The 20,668-nt window shown below is 42.8% G+C and overlaps 1 protein-coding gene across 4 annotated transcripts in view; it reads left to right on the forward strand.

Annotated features, from left to right (window-relative positions):
• The window catches only part of LOC136843709 (uncharacterized), a 323,506-nt gene that overhangs the window by 223,151 nt on the left and 79,687 nt on the right, over positions 1-20,668 (forward strand). For all 4 annotated transcript variants that reach the window (XM_067112299.1, XM_067112297.1, XM_067112300.1 and 1 more), the window contains exon 10: positions 1,671-2,791. In XM_067112299.1, coding sequence (XP_066968400.1) covers positions 1,671-2,791 — 1,121 coding nt within the window. The remainder of the gene's footprint in view (positions 1-1,670; positions 2,792-20,668) is intronic.

The raw sequence follows: 20,668 nt of genomic DNA on the forward strand, positions 1-20,668 counted from the left end.
AAACAATGTTCAAGCGCTAATGACTATAAATTATTGTGCATCAGCAACATGGATGAAACTCCTAAACTTAGATGTGCCATCAAACTCAACTGTAAACAATTTTGTAGAGAAAAATATTTTGATCAAAACTACTGGGCATGAAAGAACACATTTCACTGTTGTTTTAATTTGTATGGCAAATGGGACGAAACCTTTCCCCATGGTTATCTTTAAACAGAAATTGAATTGATGCCAAAACAAAAATCCACGGAAGGTATCGTTGTCCACATTCAAGAAAGCCTAAACAATGCAAGTGGAGCATTGTGGCTCTATTTTTATTTTGTAATACAATTAGTAATATGCGAATACATATAATATTACTGGATACAGTGAGGTAAAGCATAACTTGTTAAAAGATCCATGGAAAAGATATACATTTGTTATGTTTGTATTTTATAACATGATACTAATATGTGAATATTACATACGCTAATTTTATATTTCATGTATGATGCAACCCCCTTAAAATTAGCTTCAAAATTAGGGCTTCAAAAGTCGCATGATACGCAAGTATATACAGTATTTTGAATTTCTAAAGATACAGTCAGTAAAACAGCATTTGCAATAACATCATCTTTACATAACCAGTATTTCATAAGATACTTTTTGTTCCAAATGCTAGCCTATGCACAGATGGTTTTGTAATTTAGTTGTCATCTTATACTACAGATATGAGATAAATTCATGAAAATTTGTCGTAATTTTTTGCCTCATCTTATCTAAAGGTTGTCTTAAACACGAAGGTGTACTGTGTGTGTGTGTGTGTGTGTGAGAGAGTATTCAGGGCTTCTAGAAATATAACCCAGTGTTAATTAAGTCTTTACGCCATCTGAAGTACACCGTAGGCTACCAGAGCCTGGCCATTATAAATCCTTGTTTGAAACCTTTAGTAAATATTTAATGCACTATATTTACTGATTAACACAGTTATATTCATTACATTCCATTAATCATCATGTAAAGTATGTTGAGTTCATACTTTGAATATGAGCAGCATGGAAACAAAGTGATATATGCTGAGCTCTCTTTTTTTTTTTTTTTTTGCAGTGAAAATTATAACAAAACTGCAATAAATTAAAAATAGAGATGACTGGGGAGATACGGAAGGTGTATGTTTATGCTGTGTGTGTGTGTTGTTGGTATGTAAGGGAGTTTATTAGTTCGTTCTCTCTCTCTCTCTCTCTCTCTCTCTCTCTCTCTCTCTCTCTCTCTCTCTCTCTCTCTCTCTCTCTCTCTCTCTCTCTCTCTCTCTCTCTCTCTCTCTCTCTCTCTCTCTCTCTCAAGGATATGCAGTATATTACAAATAGGATTATTACATTAATTAATAACAAACCCATCTCAGCCCGGCCCCTTGAGAGTTTAGAATGTTAACTCTGTAATCAGGTTGAAATATTTATTAATATGATAATTTTACTCTGAAACTGAACATTTGATTCAACCACAGTTCTCTGTGGACCTATTGCTGAAAGTTTATAAGATGCTTTTGTTTGAAGAGACATTCATTTGAGTCAATATGATTTGTGTACACTTCCATAACATGGTTATTATTCTTATAATTTGAACTGGTAGTTCAATACTACAATATGCTGCTTTATAGTTTTAATGACTTTGGGACTTGAACATACTTTCAGACATCCCAGATTGCTCACAGTGCATCACAACAGACATCTGTATCTCAGACTGCTTCGCAACAGACCCAGGCAGTTGGGCAACACCTCCAACAATCTTTCAACAGTTTTGATCCATCAGGGCAACAGTCCACAACTGGTAGCAGAGAAAGTGAAGCTCGGGCCTCTGGGGCCTCAGCTAAAGAAGATGCAAAATCTCATGGTACTGAAAGTCCGAGAAGCTCTTACTCCTTTTATTATGGTCAGAATCAAAGCCATAAGCTAGATGCTTCTCCTGAAAGGTCAGAACTCACTGCTCAACCACTTGCCCAGAATGATCAAAGATATCAGAATGCTCATGGTGCAACTCATTCAGAGATGGTACCTCAATCTTCTCCAAATCAACAACTTAGTGGATCACCACAAACTCACAGCCAACAAGGTCAGCCTATTGTTGGTCAGGTACAATATCAGGTTGGGCAGTATCAGAGTGGGCAGTATCAGGGGATGTATTCACAAGATCCTGCACAGCCAAAGAATCAAGAAGAGAGTAAACCAGAGCATTTCCAGCCCGGTCATCAGGAAGAACAATCGAAGTTGGGAAATATAAGTGAATCTCCTTACCAGCAAGGTTTATCTCCAAATCTTGTACCTTCATCACAGGCTTCCACTCTTCAGGGGCCTCCCCCTCAACAGCAGCTGCTCACACAAGGACCACCACCAGACACTCAGTACCAACTAGAAAATCAATACCAGCAGGGTCCTCCACCTGTTCATCCTCAGCAGAATCAGCAGTATTCGTCAGCTCAGTATGCCCCAGGTGGACAGTACCCTTGGGCACAGTATCCACAACCATCTGGTGGTGCTGGACAGTACCCACCTGGTCCAGTGACTCCAAACAGTGTTCCAGCAACAGGAACATACCCAAGTGGCCAAGTACCTTTCAATGGGTCAGGAGCATCAAGCACTTCTGGACCTTTTGCTGTAGCAGGATCAAGTGACTCATGCACATTTCCTGGTGTAAACAGTGGCCCAGGACAGTTTCCAGTAGGACCAAATGGATCGGGCACCCAAAGTATGTTTCCAGTCGTGTCTGGGCAAGCTGAAAAGCAACAGAACTTTCAAGATAAAAAGGCAGAACCAGGGTAAGTTCTCTTTTCATTCCAATTGACACATGATGCTGATAAACTGTAGATTAATTACTTAGTAATCTTTGAAATTGTACTTGACTCCTCTGAAAGTGCATCATTGTATTGCCATATGCATTAGTTTTTAGAAGAATCTTTAAACAAATGCTTAGACTTCAGAAGTTTAAATAATATCACGTATTATTATAATTAACTAAAAGTTATTAAAATGGTTTTCTAATTTTAAAGTTAGAGTAGTAGATATTGCTAGTTGATAGCAGACTGAAAGTGGTGAGTATTCTGTAAGAATTATAGAAATTTCATATTTAGTCACTTCATTAAAATATTGGTGTCATGCAAAGATATTTTCATATGGTAAGGGAAGCTGAAATATGAAGTTTGATGCTAGACCTTGCTGTGCTCAAGTCTTGCTATTGCTCTACTATTTTGTGGAATTTATGAAGTAAGCTATAAAACAGGTTTTGATGTAGGAAAAACCTATTTTTGGTAGTCGCTGTTGAGTCCTCAAGGAGTTACCTTCCATGGTCTACCAGAGCTCCAAGGTTGACCAAACTAGTGTCAAAGAATTCTCTTATCGCTGGTCTCGCGGCAGGTTATAGTGTCTTAATGATAAACGCTGTAACACTTGATGGAGCATATAACGGACTCAGAGGTAAGGGGCACTTTCCCAAATCTTTACACCGAGGCTGTATACCCAGGTTCTTCCATCGTCAAATGCTGCTTAGAAGAGGAAGTGATTAATGTGCATACACAGTCTGCCATAGTGTCAACAACAGACTCATCGTGGGGCCCAAGAAGCATTACTTTCTGTTGGTCAGCGCAGGATGATCCTTTCCCCAAATCCCATGCCTGTTCGTTAGGGAAGTGGGAGGGTTTTGAGGACTCAACAGCAACTACCAAAAATAGGTTTTTTGTACGTCAAAACCTGTTTTTGATAGCGTAGTTGCTTGTTTCATCCTCAAGAAGCTTTACAAAGAAATTGACAGGTGATGAAAAAGGCTTAAGCTCTTAATTTTTCATCCCAACACCTCAAAGGAAAAACATTTCAGGTCCAAGGTTAAGCCACAGATTTCAAGCCCCATTCCTTATTCCAAATACTCTTCAGGTTTTGGTACCAAAGAACAAGAAACTATACATGAACTTATGCTCTAGGACGTAGTTCTACAGTGGCTTACCTGAGCATGCTGGGTTTGGTTGTAGCACTGTCTCCCTTCTCCCAGCGATAGTTAGCATACTCACCATCAATAAGACCCCTGGTTTTCTGCTGTAGCAACTAGGGGTTAGGACTAACCGTGCCACCTGCAGATACAGTGTAGTCGAATTTGTTCGAGCTCCTGGCAGTAATGTTTTTTAAGAATATTGTCTCTGATGACAACCCTGTACATTCGGAGACTTTTTCGAAAGAGACATTGCTGAAGAAGGCCAATGACGTACTTACTTTCCTAATATCTTGTTACCTAGGAAAGGAGTGTGGATTTGCCTTCTTAATGAAAGACATTGCAATCATTCTCAGCCCTTGTAGGGAGAGTGGTTAATTTGTGCTAGGGTGTAGGAGAATCAGACCTTCTGGGATGTTTGCTGTGACTTCTAGGCAAACCTTAAGTGCTTGAACCAGGCGTAATGTCTTGTCTGCTAAATTGAGTTTTATCAGAATAGATTTCATTCTTAAAGGAGCCTCATTCTTGGCCAGGAATGGTGGGCCAGCAGCCAATAATGATTGATGGTCAACTGTTTGCGTGATGTATTGTCTCCGCCTAAGATAGCCCAGTTCACTAATATGAGCTCCTGATGCTAATGGAATCAAGAAGATCACCTTTTGCAGCATGTGAGTTGTGGTTGTGATAGGTCTGCTTAATTGAGGGGTTGATAGAAGTTTAAGCACCTTTGTTCACGGACCAAGTACAGTAATTGGAAACCTTTCGGGAGTGGGTCTTTGTAGAGCAAAAAACTGCAGGAGGGAAGTGACTACTTCTATGCTAGAGTCAATCCTGAATCCATAAAGCAAGGGTTCCATTAATGCTGTCTTGTATCCCATGATTGTTGTAACAGCAAGTTGTTTGTCTTCAAAAAGGTACATAAGAAAATTTAAAAGTATTTCCATAGAAATCTCAACTGGGCTCTCAGTATGGATATAATCCAACCATATCTATCATACAGACTGGTATTGCTGGATAGATGATGCCTGTAAGTTTTGCACTAGGTACCTAGCAATGGTGGATGAGTAATTTTCACAGTAGATAAGATTTAAAAAATCCATATGTGAAGGTCTCGGCTCAGAAAGGAGGATGCATAGACGACTTTCCCTCCTACTGTCTGGGATAGAACAGCAAATGGTAGTGGAATTTATCTCTTCACCCATTGTTAAAGTAATAGGAACCAGTGCCTGTTTGGCCACTTCAGGGCTATTAAGTAAGCTGTTCCTTTGAAGGTTACAAGTTTGCTCAAAACCTTTGAAATCTGGGGCAATGGAGGAAAAGATATATCGTCCTGCATTTGTTCCCGTCTTGTAGGAAGGCACCTCTTGCTTGGTTGTCCAACATCCTCTCTATTGAGGCTGAATTGGAGACAGGTACCACTTCCTTGCTTGCACCATCCGAGGGATGGCTAGCATTATCATATTGAGAGGAGGTGAACAAGATCTCGACCTCTTGATGCAGGACATTGCAATCATGCTGTTTAGACCCAACAAAATGTCTCTCTCTTCTGGAGGTTTGAGTTTTTTGAGAGAAAAAGACAGCCATCAGCTCCAGGAAATATTGATATGACAATTTAATCTTTTGATAAGGCCAGTCTCGCACCTTTTTTCTTGCATGCGATAGCCAGAATTTGTTCACATTTTTAGTTGCAATCTGAGTATTGGATCTATTACTGATGCGAACTGCAGCAAGCCCATCATATGTTCTAATTGCCGTCTAGAAACTTTTGACTGTGCAAGGAACCTTTTGAGGACTTGCCTTATTCTGTTTTGAGTATGATGGGGAGAGACAACAGGCCGTGAAGATTATCCCAACACAGTCCCAGCCACTGAAAGCGACTGCTGGCATGAGGCGGGATTTTCTTTCCTTTGGGCCCCCAGATCAACCAGTTGTCTAAGTAGGCTGTTAGTTGTATTCCCTCATTTGAGTTCTCGAACAAGTACCGTTGCTAACTTTGTAAAAAAAAAAAAAAATTATCCTAGGGGTCAATGCTTCGCCCAAAGGGCATGACTTTGAAATTATACATATCTTTCCCTATCCGGAACCTCAGGAAGGGCTGGAAGGGAACAGTGGTAGGGACGTGCCAGTATGCATTTTGCAGATCTAAAGAAACTGTCCAAGTCCCTTTTGGAATGATTGAACCTACAGGCAGTCTCTGGTTATCAGTGATCCAGTTTTTTTGGGGCTTGTCTAGCGACGAAAATCAGCGATTTTCAGCGCCGATATGCGCCAATTTCTGCTTATCAGCGCTGATACATACCTAACAAAGGTGCCAATAAGCGCTAAAAATCGCTGAAAAAGTGCCAAAAATCACTGATTTTCGGTTATCAGTGATTTTCATTTATCGTCACACTGTCAGAACGGAACCCCGCTGATAACTGGGGACTGCCTGTACTTGGGCAGTGGTAGTTATCTCAAACTTTTGGCAAACAGCGTGCTTGTGTATTGTTGATTGGTCGAGGATTACTCTTCGCTTAGTGGCAAATATACACGTTTCTCTATGGTTCCCATTAACAGGGCCTTTCTGAATGTAGTCTTCCAGAGAGGGATCTACTTTTTGGAAGAACCCATTTAAAGGAGGGGTAGGGATGAGACCTTTTCCACCCCAGCCTATTGGAAAATAGTGCTGTGGTGTCGTCGAAGTCGACCCCGACCATACAATTCCTGTTGGTATCCGCCTCTTCCTCTGCCTTTGCCCTTGATAGGCATTCTAGGTGTCGCTTTTCCTTTTCCTTTATAAGAGGGTCTTCGGACCTTGTGAAAAGGATTACCTTGTTGCTGTTTTTGTTTTCCCTTTGTAGGGAGTTGTCCCTTCTGACCACCTACCTGTCTTTGAGGAAAATTTTTGGGGGTGACTGAAGGCTTATAGGATTTTTTATCATAATGAGCCTTTTGGGTTGGGTAATGGGAAGTTTCGGTTTTTTTGTTTCCTGAATTCCCCTTTTCTCAGAAGAGCATACTCTACAATTCTGTTGGCAAGTTTTTTCGTTAAGTTTAGCCACAATAGACTCCTCAAACAGGTCCTTACAGAAGGGGTTAGAATGTAGTAATGAAATTACATTGGGAAGTGACTTGTTGGAGCCATCCAGTGTTTCCATTCACGCTTTTATGCACTACTCTAGAAAGTCATAGAGTGCTTCCCATAGGGTTCTCATGAAACTTTTGGCCACAACAGCAAAGTTGTTCTAGAATCTTCTGGAAGTCTTTTGATGCCAACTTCCAGCTAGGTGGTAGAGGTTATAATACCAAGGAGGTGGATCCTAGCATGAAATTCTGCTGAGGCTGTCCCCTCTGAGAATCTTCTCTTAGCGGTCCCAAACTGTTGTGTAGCTGTATCTAAAGGGAGCTTTTTCCTTTTCAAAAGGGAGTTGTAGCCTTGCCCATTCCTTGGTGGAATTTCCTGAAACTGGGATGACTGTGACAAATGGTTTTAATAATGCCATTGTCTCTCGTTTTTTAGTCTCCACAAAATTCTAAAAATCTGCCTACGCATGATTAATAATTTTGAAGTGCAGGGACAGAAGGCTGGGGCTACTTGTTGAGGAACTTGGGTCTTATTCAAAATGAAAGTAGAGATCCATTTTTTGTTGACCTGGTAAAGGGTGTCTTCTATAGCTTTTAATGCTATAGGCACAGTTAAGAGAGCTGTTTCTGTTAGTGGTTTCTCCATGTCTGGTGAAGGTGGTATCAGGCGCCCTTCTGTATTAGGGAATGCTGCCTTGTCGCTAAATTCTACATGTACAACTTCAGTCATAGTTTTTCTCTCATTAATTATATACTACCATCGGGAGAGAAAATGCACATTGAGGTGTCGTATCAAGGATTATCAGTATCATCAGGGGCGAGTATTGGAGCCCCTATTATGGTTTGATCTGAAGTTTTGTATTCCAAATTGACTATTTTGTTGTTCCCAGCCAGAATTCTAACATCAGACCTTGTTTGGGCAGCATTTGTATCTACTCTCACTTTTTGGTTACAGCATGCAGTACTTTTACACTTTTGGGTGTGCATGACTGACTTAATTTCCTTAATTACCTTTTTGGAATTATGCATCATGTCCCTTATACTGTATATTGCCATTCTGTGGTGGGACATCTTCGATGTTACTCATAATTTCCTTATGGACTTGATCAAATGCCGCAAACTGTGTATCCCTTTTTTGGGGAGTTTACGCAATCTGATTGAGCTTCAACAGCTGAACTGTAACTGCATGTTAACTAAGGGGCAGAAGTCCTGGGTAAGTTACTATACCCCTCCGAAAATGTAGTCATTTCAGTCGGAGTTAGATGGCTCTTAGTATCCCTTTTGGGAGAAAGATCCTCTTCAGCATCAATAACTGCATTGGGGGAAAGATCCTCTTCAGCATCAATAGCTGCATGGGGAATAGAATGCCTTTGGGAGGTTTCTCCCATGGCTAGCTGAAATTTGTCCCCAAGCCATCTGGGTTCAGCAGGGCCATTTCAGTGGCATTGTCCACTTCATATTCCTTAGTAAGAATGTCACCCCCATGTAAAGATACCTCTATTTCCTCCTTGGGGTTAACCTGGGAGGTTCTGGGAACTGATGTTAGTGGGTTTTGGTCCAAACATAGTATTGTTCTGAGAAAGGGTTAAATATCTGTTGCCAGAGTTCTGCCGGAAAGATATAATCTTCCCCTTCCTCACCCCTACTGAATCCTAAGACCTTTGAGACAGCTTAAAACAAGCTGTTTCATCCTTCAAACTTGCTGCAGGAGCATACTACAAATTTTGCACATATCTGCCGACCAAGCAAATTTTCCTGTTTTTTTTACAAGGACTGTGGTCATGGCATGTGGTATGGGCCGTACCCACGGGAAAAAAGCAAACTGAGCAATTTGTTATGGAACACTTGAGCTGAGGGTCCTGCATAATGGCAGCTTTGTAGTGGTATAAAACAAGTTGTTATTAGAAGCTAATTTTATTTTATGAGGGACACTTCGGTAGTTCCTCATATAGTTTCTATATTACAGGTTTACTTGATTACAAGTGTGTAGTTGTAATACATTTAACCCTTAAACGCCGAGCCTCTATTTACAAAAGTGTCTGCCGTATACCGACTGGGTTTGAGAGTTAGCGCCGAAGCGGAAAGAAAGTTTTTTCAAAAAATCACAGCACGCTTAGTTTTTAAGATTAAGAATTCATTTTTGGCTCCTTTTTTTCTCATTGCCTGAAGATTAGTATGCAATGATCAGAAATGAAAAAAAATATCATTATCATATATAAATATTGGAATATATGACAGCGAGAAAAAAATTTCATATATACAAATCGCGCTCTGAGCAAAACGGTTAAAGCTAATGAGTTATTTTTTTTTTTCGTTGTATTGTACACTAAATTGCGATGATTTTGGTATACAACAAATTGTAAAACGATCAAAGCAACACAGAGAAAATATTATCACAAAATGATGCATGAATTCGTAATGTGCGGACGTAAAAAAAAGTTTTTTTTTTTAAATTCACCATAAATCGAAATATTGTGCTAGAGACTTCCCGTGTGTTGCAAAATGAAGGAAAATTATTGAATATTACTAGAATGTAAGAGTTTTAGCTTACAATTGCATTTTTCGACCATTTTGGTTGAGTCAAAGTTGACCGAAGGTTGAAATTTCGGCACATCATGATTTATATGAAAATATTTCAAAACTGATAAAAGCTACAACCATGAGTTATTAATGTTGTATTCTACATGAAATTGCACACATTTTCATATATAAAACTTTATGTAACGGCTAATATAAAACGGTGCAAAAATTACGACAAAGTGACTAAAGAATTTCTGAGATTGTAAGAGCCAGACGCCGTCTCTTCCAAACACGTGTGTGTTCGTCGTCCATCGGAGTGGTGAGACATTTGGCATCTTCACAAACAGAAACATACACACAGTTTGATACAGAAGATTCGTTGGAATATTATGAGTACATGATTAGAATGCTTGCATGGCAATGCAAGTAGTGGTGATTGTACATACATCTAGACAACAATGGTTAGGGAGAAACAGACGGAAATATTCTATGGTTGAAATCGGGTTCCTTTAGAGAAAGAAAACGAGATGCTCTTGTTGTCTTGTCCACTCCGATGGACGACGAACACACAAACACACACGTGTTTGGAATACTGTAGACGGCGTCAGGCTCTTACAAGATTTTCAGCAGTTAGCGCAGACTTAAGGAAAAAGTTTTTTTCAAAAATTCACCATAAATCGAAATATTGTGCTAGAGACCTCTCGTTTGTTGCAAAATGAAGTTAAATGATTGAATATTACTAGAATGTAGGAGTTTTAGCTTACAATTGTATTTTTCGACCATTTCGGTTGAGTCAAAGTTGACCGAAGGTTGAAATTTTGGCACTTATCGTGATTTATATGAAAATATGTCAAAATTGATAAAAGCTACAACCATGAGTTATTTTTTGTTGTATTCTACATGAAATTGTGCACATTTTTCATATATAAAACTTTATGTAACGGCTAACAGAAAACAGTGCAAAAATTACGACAAAGTGACTAAAGAAATTTTGAGATTTTCAGCAGAGTTAGTGCGGACGTAAGGAAAAAGTTTTTATAAAAAATTCACCATAAATCAAAATATTGTGCTAGAGACTTCTCGTTTGTTGCAAAATGAAGGTAAATGATTGAATATTACTAGAATGTAAGAGTTTTAGCTTACAATTGCATTTTTCTACCATTTCGGTCGAGTCAAAGTTGACCGAAGGTTGAAATTTTGGCACTTATTGTGATTTATATGAAAATATTTCAAACTAATAAAAGCTACAACCATGAGTTATTTTTTGTTGTATTCTACATGAAATTGCGCACATTTTCATATATAAAAGGGATTTTGACAAAGGAAAAATCTATTTCTGAGGAAGGTCCCGTGTCACCCGGTGAAATTCCATTACAGCACGCAATTTCTAGGTATAACCTTGCTAGATATACCAGAGAAAAAGAGCTTTCAGGAAAGCTGGGGTTACTACCCCAGTCGAAAGCGTCTTCTAGGAAGACGTCGGTATAAGGAGGGGTGAGTGAATACCACTACCACGGAAACCTACTTGAAAGATCTCTCCTGTCAAAACCCCGGAACAGCGGTGAGCCGTTACAGCCCCACACCAAACACCCGCCAGGACGGCGACACCAGCGCCACCTACCTCATTCCATGCTAGCACTAACCCCAGACTTGGCATGTGCAAGAGGGGGAGAGAGTACTAGGTGATTCAGGGAGGGTCACCGGGTGACACGGGACCTTCCTGAGAAATAGATTTTTCCTTTGTCAAAATCCCTTTTCTGAGTCCAGTCCCGTGTCAGCCGGTGAAATCGTGATAGAGAATCATGCCAAGGCTGCAAGTACCAGGAAAAAGAAATGGGGGGTAATCTGAAGAAAAAGGCAAAAGTTTACCAAAATAAATTTTAATTAAGCAATCTCTTTCGTGAGCAAGAATACTAAGACTAAGGCATATTAAATCTAAGGCACATCAAAAAACTTAATACTATGAGACGTGGGAGGTCCCCGACACAACGGAGAAGAGGCCCCAAAAAAACTTAAAATTACTTGAGCAAAGCGAAACATGAAAAGCGCCCAAAATAACTGTAAATATAACCTTAATACTATACACATAAACTTATTCTAAACACGTAAGAGAAAAAATCAATGAGCATTAACATATACATATATCTGGGGTACGTGGAGCCAAATAAAAACTGTCCAGTACCCCATAAGAAAAACAATCATGGCATATCAGATTACTTTTTTCCAATAACAGGTACAAGAAACATCAATATGAGGAGCCAGGCAGTGAGGTATAATCAACCAGGAGAATAAGCAGAAAAGTAAATGAGGCAGGCGGGCGGGGGGGAAAAGGAAAGGACAAGGATATGATTAATTAAGGTGGGGAGATGACACTTCCCACAGCTATGGTAGAAAATTTCAGGGCTTCGAGCGATTTTAAATAGTGGCGTTTAAACACTAGAGGTGATTTCCAACCCGTGTATTTAGAGAGTTCTGAGAAGTCCATATTATGAAAGTAATTAATGGAAGTAGCAACTGCTCGAATATCATGAACCTTGGGAACTGAATCTGGGTTGGCCTGTTTAATGAAATAAAGAATTTGTTGTCTTATAGCATTTAGTGAAAGAGTACCACCTTTCTCCCTGATAAAAAGAGGACCCGACTTACACTGTGGAGTTCTTAAAAGGTAAGATTTAAGTGTATAAACCGGACATAAAGACTGGTCTTGAGGAAGGGGCACCACCTTCCAAGGAGACCACCTGTCTTGTGGGTCTTCGTTCTTAGCTAAAAATCTAGGGTCAGGGGAAAGGAGGACCTCTCCAGACGGGAGGAAGTTCACATAATTATCACCTCTAGTGAGAGCCGACAGCTCTGAGATTCTAGCACCTGAAGCCAAGCTAATCAAAAATAAGGTCTTCCTTAACAGATCCTGATAAGAGCAATGAAAGTTATCCATCTCTGATGCTAACTTGAGGACGTCATTGAGAAACCACGTAACAGACTGTGGGCGTGATACTGGTCTCAGACGAGCGCATGCTCTGGGGATAGATGAAAAGTAAGAATCTGTAAGGTCGATTTTAAAGCCGTAAAGAAATACTTTCTTTAATGCTGATTTGATTGTGGTAATAGTGGCCGGAGCAAGGCCTTTCTCAAACAATGATTTAAAGAAGGAAACTCCTAAATTAGCTGTCATGACTTTGGCTTCAGATGCTTTTAGGAAGGAGGCTAATTTTTTGACTGCTGAGTCATACTGTCTAATAGTAGAATCTCTTTTATCTGATTCTAAAAACAGAGTGTTGACGGGGTCAATGTTCGCTCCTTTTTGGGCTGCGAATTTTATAAAGTCCATAAAACTAGGGCATTCTGAATTCTTGAGGAAGCTGACACAGTCTTGGTTTGTACTGTCTGCGTCAGAATGGGTTTGGGAATCGAAGACTCCGTAATCCCAGTTCCTGAAGAAGAGGGAACCAATTGCTCTTCGGCCAATAGGGGCTACTAGGGCTAATTGACCTTTGAATGTCCTGAGTTTGTGTAAAACTTTCAGCAGTAAATTTATTGGAGGGAAAAGATAAATCTTCTCCCAATTGTTCCAATCTACTGTCATTGCGTCTATGGCATACGCCTAAGGGTCCAGGTTGGGGCCACATAACAGGGGAGCTTGAAGTTGCTCTCCGTTGCGTAACAGATCCACTTGGAGGCCCGGAACCCGGCGGCAAATCCATTTGAAAGATTCCACGCCCAGGGACCACTCCGTCTCCAACGGAGTAGTCCTGGACAGGGAATCCGCCACCACGCCCGCACCCGCTAGGTGGGTGGCTGACAGGTGCCAGCTGTGCTTGTTCGCCAGGGAGAAGATAGCAACCATTACTTGGTTTACTCGGCCTGATTTGGAGCCGCCCCTGTTGATGCAATGAACTACCACTGCGCTGTCCAATACCAACCTGATATGAATCCGGTTGGGGGCGGATTTTCTTCAAAGTTAGAAAGACCGCCATAGCTTCCAGGGTATTTATATGGAACTGCTGAAACATTGTGGACCACGTTCCTTGTACTTTTGTTTTGGTGAATATCCCCCAGCCGCTTAGGGAAGCGTCTGTGTGAACAACTAGTGCCGGAGGGGGAAATTGAAGCGGAACTGTATTGGACAGGCCCTTGACCGAGGCCCAAGGACGCAATCTTGTCTTTAAGATTTGAGGAATGGAGGAGACCTTGTCTCTGAGCTTGACATTGGCTCGACTCCGCCACACTCTGTTTATGTCTTTTAATTTCGCTTTTAATAGCAGGTCTGTCACTGAGGCAAACTGAAGAGATCCAAGGACCCTTTCTGGGGACCGACGGGATGCTGATGGATTTTTGAGGAATCTCTTGGTGAGAGATGCTATCTCTTTCCTCTTGGAAGGCGGAAGGGACAGCGTGTGAGACGACAGATCCCACTGGAGACCCAACCACTGAAACCGGGACTCCGAGTCAGACGGACTTCTCTCTGTTCAGTTGAAAACCTAGCGACTCCAGGAAATTGATGACTATGGACGTAGCTTTCTGACACCGGAACTGTTGGTGCCCAAATTATCCAATCGTCTAAATATGCTGCTAGGGATATCCCTTGAGACCGGAGTTGTTGTACTACCGTGTCCGCCAGCTTTGTGAATATCCTGGGCGCAATGTTCAGACCGAAGGGCATGACCCTGAAGGAGTAGGCTTGATTCCCGAGTCTGAAACCGAGGAACTGAGAGAAGTTCCAGCGCAACCGGGACGTGATAATAAGCGCCTGAAAGATCGATAGAGGTGGTGACGGCTCCACGCGGAAGTAGAGTCCGCATTTGAGCTACCGTAAGCATGCGAAATTTGTCGCATTTTATGTAGAGATTTAGACGCTGACAGATCCAGGATCACTCTTTGCTGATCGGAGTCTTTTTTGGGAACAGTGAATAACCTGCCTTGAAACTTTAGGTGCCTTACTTTCTTTATTGCCCGTTTGTTGAGCAATTCTGTCACGTAATCCTTTAGGATTGACGTGGGTGGCTGGTAAAACCTGGTTAGAGGAGGAGGGTCTTTGATCCAGCTCCATCCTAGTCCTTTGGACACAATGCTGTGTGCCCAAGGGCTGAAGGTCCATTGGTCCCTGAACCAAAACAGGCGACCGCCTACCTGTGTTCTCTCAGTGGGAGGGAGCGGGTTTATTCCCCTACCACGCCCAGGTCTTCCCCTTGGGGTGGTGTTGGGCTTCCCCTCTATGGGGCTTTGCCTCTTCCTCCCTTGCAACCCTATTAAGGCCGTGAAAGTAACCACGGCCTTCGTATGTGGGGTTGTACGCCGGTGAGGCCACATAGGAGGGTGCAGCTGGTTGGACCAGCACATACTGTTGGGGGTGAGCCTTGGAAGTAGAAGGCTGCTCTACTGCCGAGACCGGGACGGCTTGGACTACCGCCTGATGGTAGGGCCTCTTATGCCTCCTGAAGCGTTTACCTCCTCTCGATTGGGGGCCGGCCGATTCTGGGGTCTTACGCTTATAGGCCGAAATGCCCCAGCGAGAACGAAGACTCTGGTTGGCCCGTGTAGCCTCGGCCATAACATTTTCGTGACCTCCTCTTCAGGGAAGAGGTTAGGTCCCCAGATCGAGCTTTTCACGAGCTTGTTAGGCTCGTGGCGGATAGTCGCATCGGCAAAGATGAACTTCCGACATTCCAGTCTGGCCATAATAAACTCAAATAAGTCAGACTGGAAGCCTGCCAGCAAGGATTTAGCCAATACCTGAAAAGAAAGGTTCGTCCGAGCAGGAGACGGCAGTAGCTTCAGAAAGGCATACGGAGTTCAAGGATCGGGCTAACTTAACCCGAGCATCAAACTCTGCTTTCAAAGAGCTTCCGGCAGCTTGGGGAGCTGCTCACTAAACTGCGTGGAAGCGCAGAAGGGGTCCAGCTTCCCGACCGTGAAAGTGGACGGGCTTCCAGCCAGAACTCATTACTTCCTGGGAATACCAGGAAGTAGGGTCTGTCTCCCTTAGCTGTGGTAAGGGATTACCATCAAAGCACGCCGGGCCGTAGCCAGAGCGACTTTGTCCAAGCAAGGGGTGGGAAGGTTGTCTCCCAGGGCAAACATAGTGAAGTTGCCCTTGAAAGGAGTCAACTTCAGTATTGTCTGCCTGCCACTCCGCCAGAGTGCGCAGAAGAGCCGACTGAGCTTGGTCCCTAGGGACGATGACAGTCTCCCTAGGAACCTTGTCTGACCGAATCCAAGCTTCCTCCGTAAGCCTCACGAAGCCTGGGTAAGGGGGCAGGAGATCGGGGGGGAAGAACTCCAATTCCTCCAACCGTCTCGTGCCAAGACCATCAAGTGTCAGTTTGCCATCATGTTGGATGGCCCGGAGTGCAAAACGCCAAGGGTTACCGACATCGAACGGCGGGAGGTCCGCAGTGTCGGGGATAACATACTGTGGTTCGGCTGGGGTGGGTGAGCCATTCCCGCCAGTATGTTATCATGACTGGCCAACTTTTCGGAGATTTTGTTAAATCTCGAATCCAAGTCCTCCGTAAAAACGCTTGTACAGCTGATTAGCAAAGGCCTCTGCGTCAAAGCAGGTTGGCGAGGAGGGCTTGATTTTGCAGCCCTCTTACTCGCGCCTTTGCTGGAGGAACCAGACTTGCTCCCGGAGGCTACAGGCCCTGAAGCCTTAGCCTTCGACGGGGGGAAGGGCGATGCCTTCTTGGAGGTCGAGGACTTGTAGCCCTTCGCCTTCCATGAAGTCTTCAACTTCAACTTGGGGATAGCAGACGGAGCTCTATCACCCAAGGAGGAAGACTTTACAAAACCTGCAAATGAAGAAATTGATGAAGCAGGGGAGTCAAATAAAGGGGGGCCCGCCCCAACAACCTCACTTACCTCACCACTTACCACCTGGTCCTGCTCTACGTTCATGGGTTCCAGATTGAGATCCATGGCGGCTACGTCCTCCGAGACCTCAGCGTAGAGGATATCCACTTGGGGTGGCTGGGTCTCATCCCGGATCTGCTGGATGATAGGGGTGGCAAGGTCTTCAGGCACTGCGGCCGCCACCCGTGCGCCGGGTAGAGCAAGTCCTCAACCTGGCGTCGAGGACGTAGGGCTTCCCCGACGGAACGTTCCTACCAAACCCAGCCACCCAGGCTCGGAGGGATTCCAAGGCAGACTTCTTGGAAGCTTCATCCGCCTGTGAGAAAGCCAACAATTAGCTAAGAACGAAAACCATTCCGGGACTCATAAACAATATACCACATATAATATGAGCATAAGGCAGGAGTAATGTAAAGACTGTTACTTACCGACTCATCCTGGACAGTTGTGCAGAGAGCGAAGCAAACCTCACAACCATCAGGGTGCCAGACAACCAGGTCATCCAGTCGGACCGCACAACCAGCGTGGGTCCGGCAAACTACGTGACCGTAAGGTTGTTGGAGGGAGGCGGTGCACCCGGCCCTCACAGCGAACAGTCTGTAAGTAAAACAGTACATGAACCTCCCACTCTAAGCAAGCTAAAGCTGACGAGGCCGGGAAACTCCACTGCAACCGGAATACTCCGGCGGAGAAGAACTCCCTAATCATAAACTGGGCCAATAAGCTCTAAATTACATAGAGTGGAAGGTAAAGGTTTTTCAGACCCCGGAGTACTCCGGGGGATGAAGGAAAGAGAGACCAGGAACCAACCCTAAGGGCTGCCAGTAAAATAACGGCGGAGCCCCCGGGTATAGGACCGGACTCACTTATATAATGAATTAAGGAAAATATTCCTGTAGATAAACTTATCTAAAACAAAAACAAAAACAAAAACAGTAATAAGTGATGATAAGAACTCAAGAGGACGGAAGGATCCGCTCCTCTCCAAATGAACAACCTTCCGCCCTTACTTCCCCGCCGGAGAAACAAGACAGGTAAAATGCTCGTATGTTTCTAACATAGGCTGAAGCAATATGTTACCAGATATCAGCGAACCTGACGGGGAGAAAGTAAACAAACCGCCAACCCCAATACAGCGATGCTAGGGACGATATGGGAGGGAGCGAATCTCTCAACCAATAGGAGAAGTCCCTGAACTCGGAGAAAACGCCATCTAGCGTCACCCGCACGAGTAGAGCAAGGCTGGAGAGAGGAGGAGGGGGAAGGAGGGGGAGGAGTAGGCTACCAGGAAGGAACAGGAGACGGGAGAAGCTCACCCGCTCAACTGCACCATACCTCCCAGACGATGAATCTTGGAAGGGTGGAATGCTGGAAGCAACACAACCCGAAGCCCGACTCTACCTAGGCGAAGCCTAATATGGTCCTAACCTTAACATAGGCTAGGAAAAAAGGGAGGGCAGAAGGGAGGAGGAAGCAACAGGGAGAGAAATTTTGTGCTGAGAACCAACCAGGATCGAGAACGGCGGGCAAGGGGCGACTAGCCTAGAGGAAACACAACCTAAGAACTCGATTCCCCAAAATGGAGGAAGAGGACTAAGGGGCTCACTCTGCCGACCGAAAAACGATCCCGGAGGAAACCGCAACAAAACTCCCTCAACCTGAACTCCTCACCCAGGGCAAGGGGATGGATGCAAACAGCCTACTCCACAAAATAACCATCACTATAAAAACTAAAATGTGCTCAACAGAGAGCGTAGCCTACCCCGGGGAAGCGGTTAGATCTGAGGCTGCCGCCAGCACCCGAGGTAAACAAACAACAAAATAATAATAAAAATAAAACTACAAGAGAGAGCACCATCTTCAAGCAAAATAATTAGCCTAGTGAGACCAAAAATAACAGGAACCCAACCTGGAGGGGGAACCTAGACGGGCATCACTCTCACCAAGGCCCGTAGGCCAATGAAATAATTCATAAGGGGGGGGGAGCCACTGCAAGGAACCACCAGGAAGGGGACCAAAGGGGCAAATTTTATCTATAACGACGAGGAGACAACTCCAACTGAAAAGAACAGAAGGAGTCGCCTCGCGGTCGACATGGCTGGCAGGGGACGCTTGATGGCGACATAATAAGATCTCAATATTTATGAAAATACGAGACCTTAACAGCCAAAATTCAGAACAAAACCCCACAAGAAGATGGTACTTAACTTGGAAATGGTAAAGCTGCTCGACGCCATCTCAGAAAGCAGAAAAATCCAAAATAATGGAGACGAGCACACAAAAGAAACAGAGATTTCACGTGCTAGAAAATGGAATGAGGTAGGTGGCGCTGGTGTCGCCGTCCTGGCGGGTGTTTGGTGTGGGAGCTGTAACGGCTCACCGCGCTGTTCCGGGGGTTTTGACAGGGAGAGATCTTTCGAGTAGGTTTCCGTGGTAGTGGTATTCACTCACCCCTCCTTATACCGACGTCTTCCTAGAAGACGCTCGACTGGGGGTAGTAACCCCAGCTTTCCTGAAAGCTCTTTTTCTCTGGTATATCTAGCAAGGTTATACCTAGAAATTCGTGCTGTAATGGAATTTCACCGGCTGACACGGGACTGGACTCAGAAAAGTGTATGTAAAGGCTAATATAAAACGGTGCAAAAATTACGACAAAGTGACTAAAGAATTTCTGAGATTTTCAGCAGAGTTAGCTGATGCTTTCTTTTGGGATAAGAAAGAAATTCGTGCATGCGCAGCTGGGTCACGCTTGTAAACAAAACAACAGTGTGATCCATGAACTCCCAGCATCCCTCAAGGCGCGTGATTCAAAATTTTTTGCAAATGAGGCCTATAAGTATTTTTCCGCGAATATTTAAAAAAACTTTTTGTAGTCGACGTATTTTACGTCCACTTGGCACCCGACAGACAACTTTTGTCGACATAAAATACGTCCAGTCGGCATTAAAGGGTTAATTAAATAACTGTTAACTTAAACCCTCTAAGATGCAGGTTAATTTTCCTACCTCTATATGGCTGAATTACTTATATATTGTTAGTCCTTTTGCAATGGCTATGTGAAATTTTAATTATAATTGTCATACCATTCAGACTAACTGTTGTGAACTAACTTGTTTAACTAAGCAAAGCTACTGTTTTATATGACTTAGGTTAATGCTTCTAGTATAATCTACATTGAGCTAAGAATAAAGGATTTCGTGGACGGTTCTCGCTTAACCTATTTTAGGCTTATTAAAACTTAGGGATATAAACTATACAGAAAATAACCCTCTTATAATCTGGTTTTCTGTTTTATGTGGAAGAAACTCCTCTTTTATCTGATATTCATCCACCATTGTTTTAAGCTAAGAGGATATTCCCCTAAAAAGGGGATCCTACTTAATCTGGTTAGGCTACTGCATGTTCTAGGTTCATATCACCTTTAAGGATATAGGCTACATAAAACCCCTTACAGATAGGCTACAGAGTCGTAAAAACTAGGACACTGTTTATATACAATCCTAGGTGTTTATATACAATCCTAGGCTTATTTGTTCTTTCTTAGCCTAGTATAGGGTAATGCCTAGTCCAGATTATTATAGGTCACGCTTAATTGTGTAGACTTTATAAAAACAAACTTAATATGTAACTTTATAGTTGGGATACTATTTTTGTCTAACCCAGGTGGTGCTTTGTATCCAATCGTAGGCTATTTGGTCTACTATATAAAACAGTAACTCACTAATGTGTAACCTTACAGTTAGGCTATCACCTTCTCTAATCAAGGCTACTGCTTAATCCCGATTATTTAATTCACACTTGAGAGTATGGTTTACATAAAACAATTACCTCAATATGTAGCCTTAAAGCTAGGCTACCATCTAATCCAGCCCAGATTACTTCATCTAGTTCTAGGTTACATGGTCTAGGCTAACAATTTAGTCCAATAATGGGATGTTTTGTAAAAAGTTCACGTAACCTAATATAAGGCACTGCCTAGTACTGGATTATTTAGGTCATGCTCATGTGTACAGGTTTATATAAAAGGAAAAAATTTTGCTAGTATGTAGCCTTATAGCGAGGATACTGATGTATTTTGCGCAGATATTGTTGTTATCTGATCCTAGGGTCCTTGGTCTATGCTAGGCCACTTATGGATACGTAATCCTAGGTTATAAGCTAGGCCACTTAAATATATGTAATCCTAGGTTATAGCTTACTGACAACATCCAATATTAATCTAGTCTAAATTATTCTCACTTACTGCCTAGATTATTGTAGACATTCTATAATCTGAAAGGATTTT

This window comes from Macrobrachium rosenbergii, chromosome 12, assembly GCF_040412425.1.
Source record: "Macrobrachium rosenbergii isolate ZJJX-2024 chromosome 12, ASM4041242v1, whole genome shotgun sequence".
Taxonomy (NCBI): Eukaryota; Metazoa; Arthropoda; class Malacostraca; order Decapoda; family Palaemonidae; genus Macrobrachium; species Macrobrachium rosenbergii.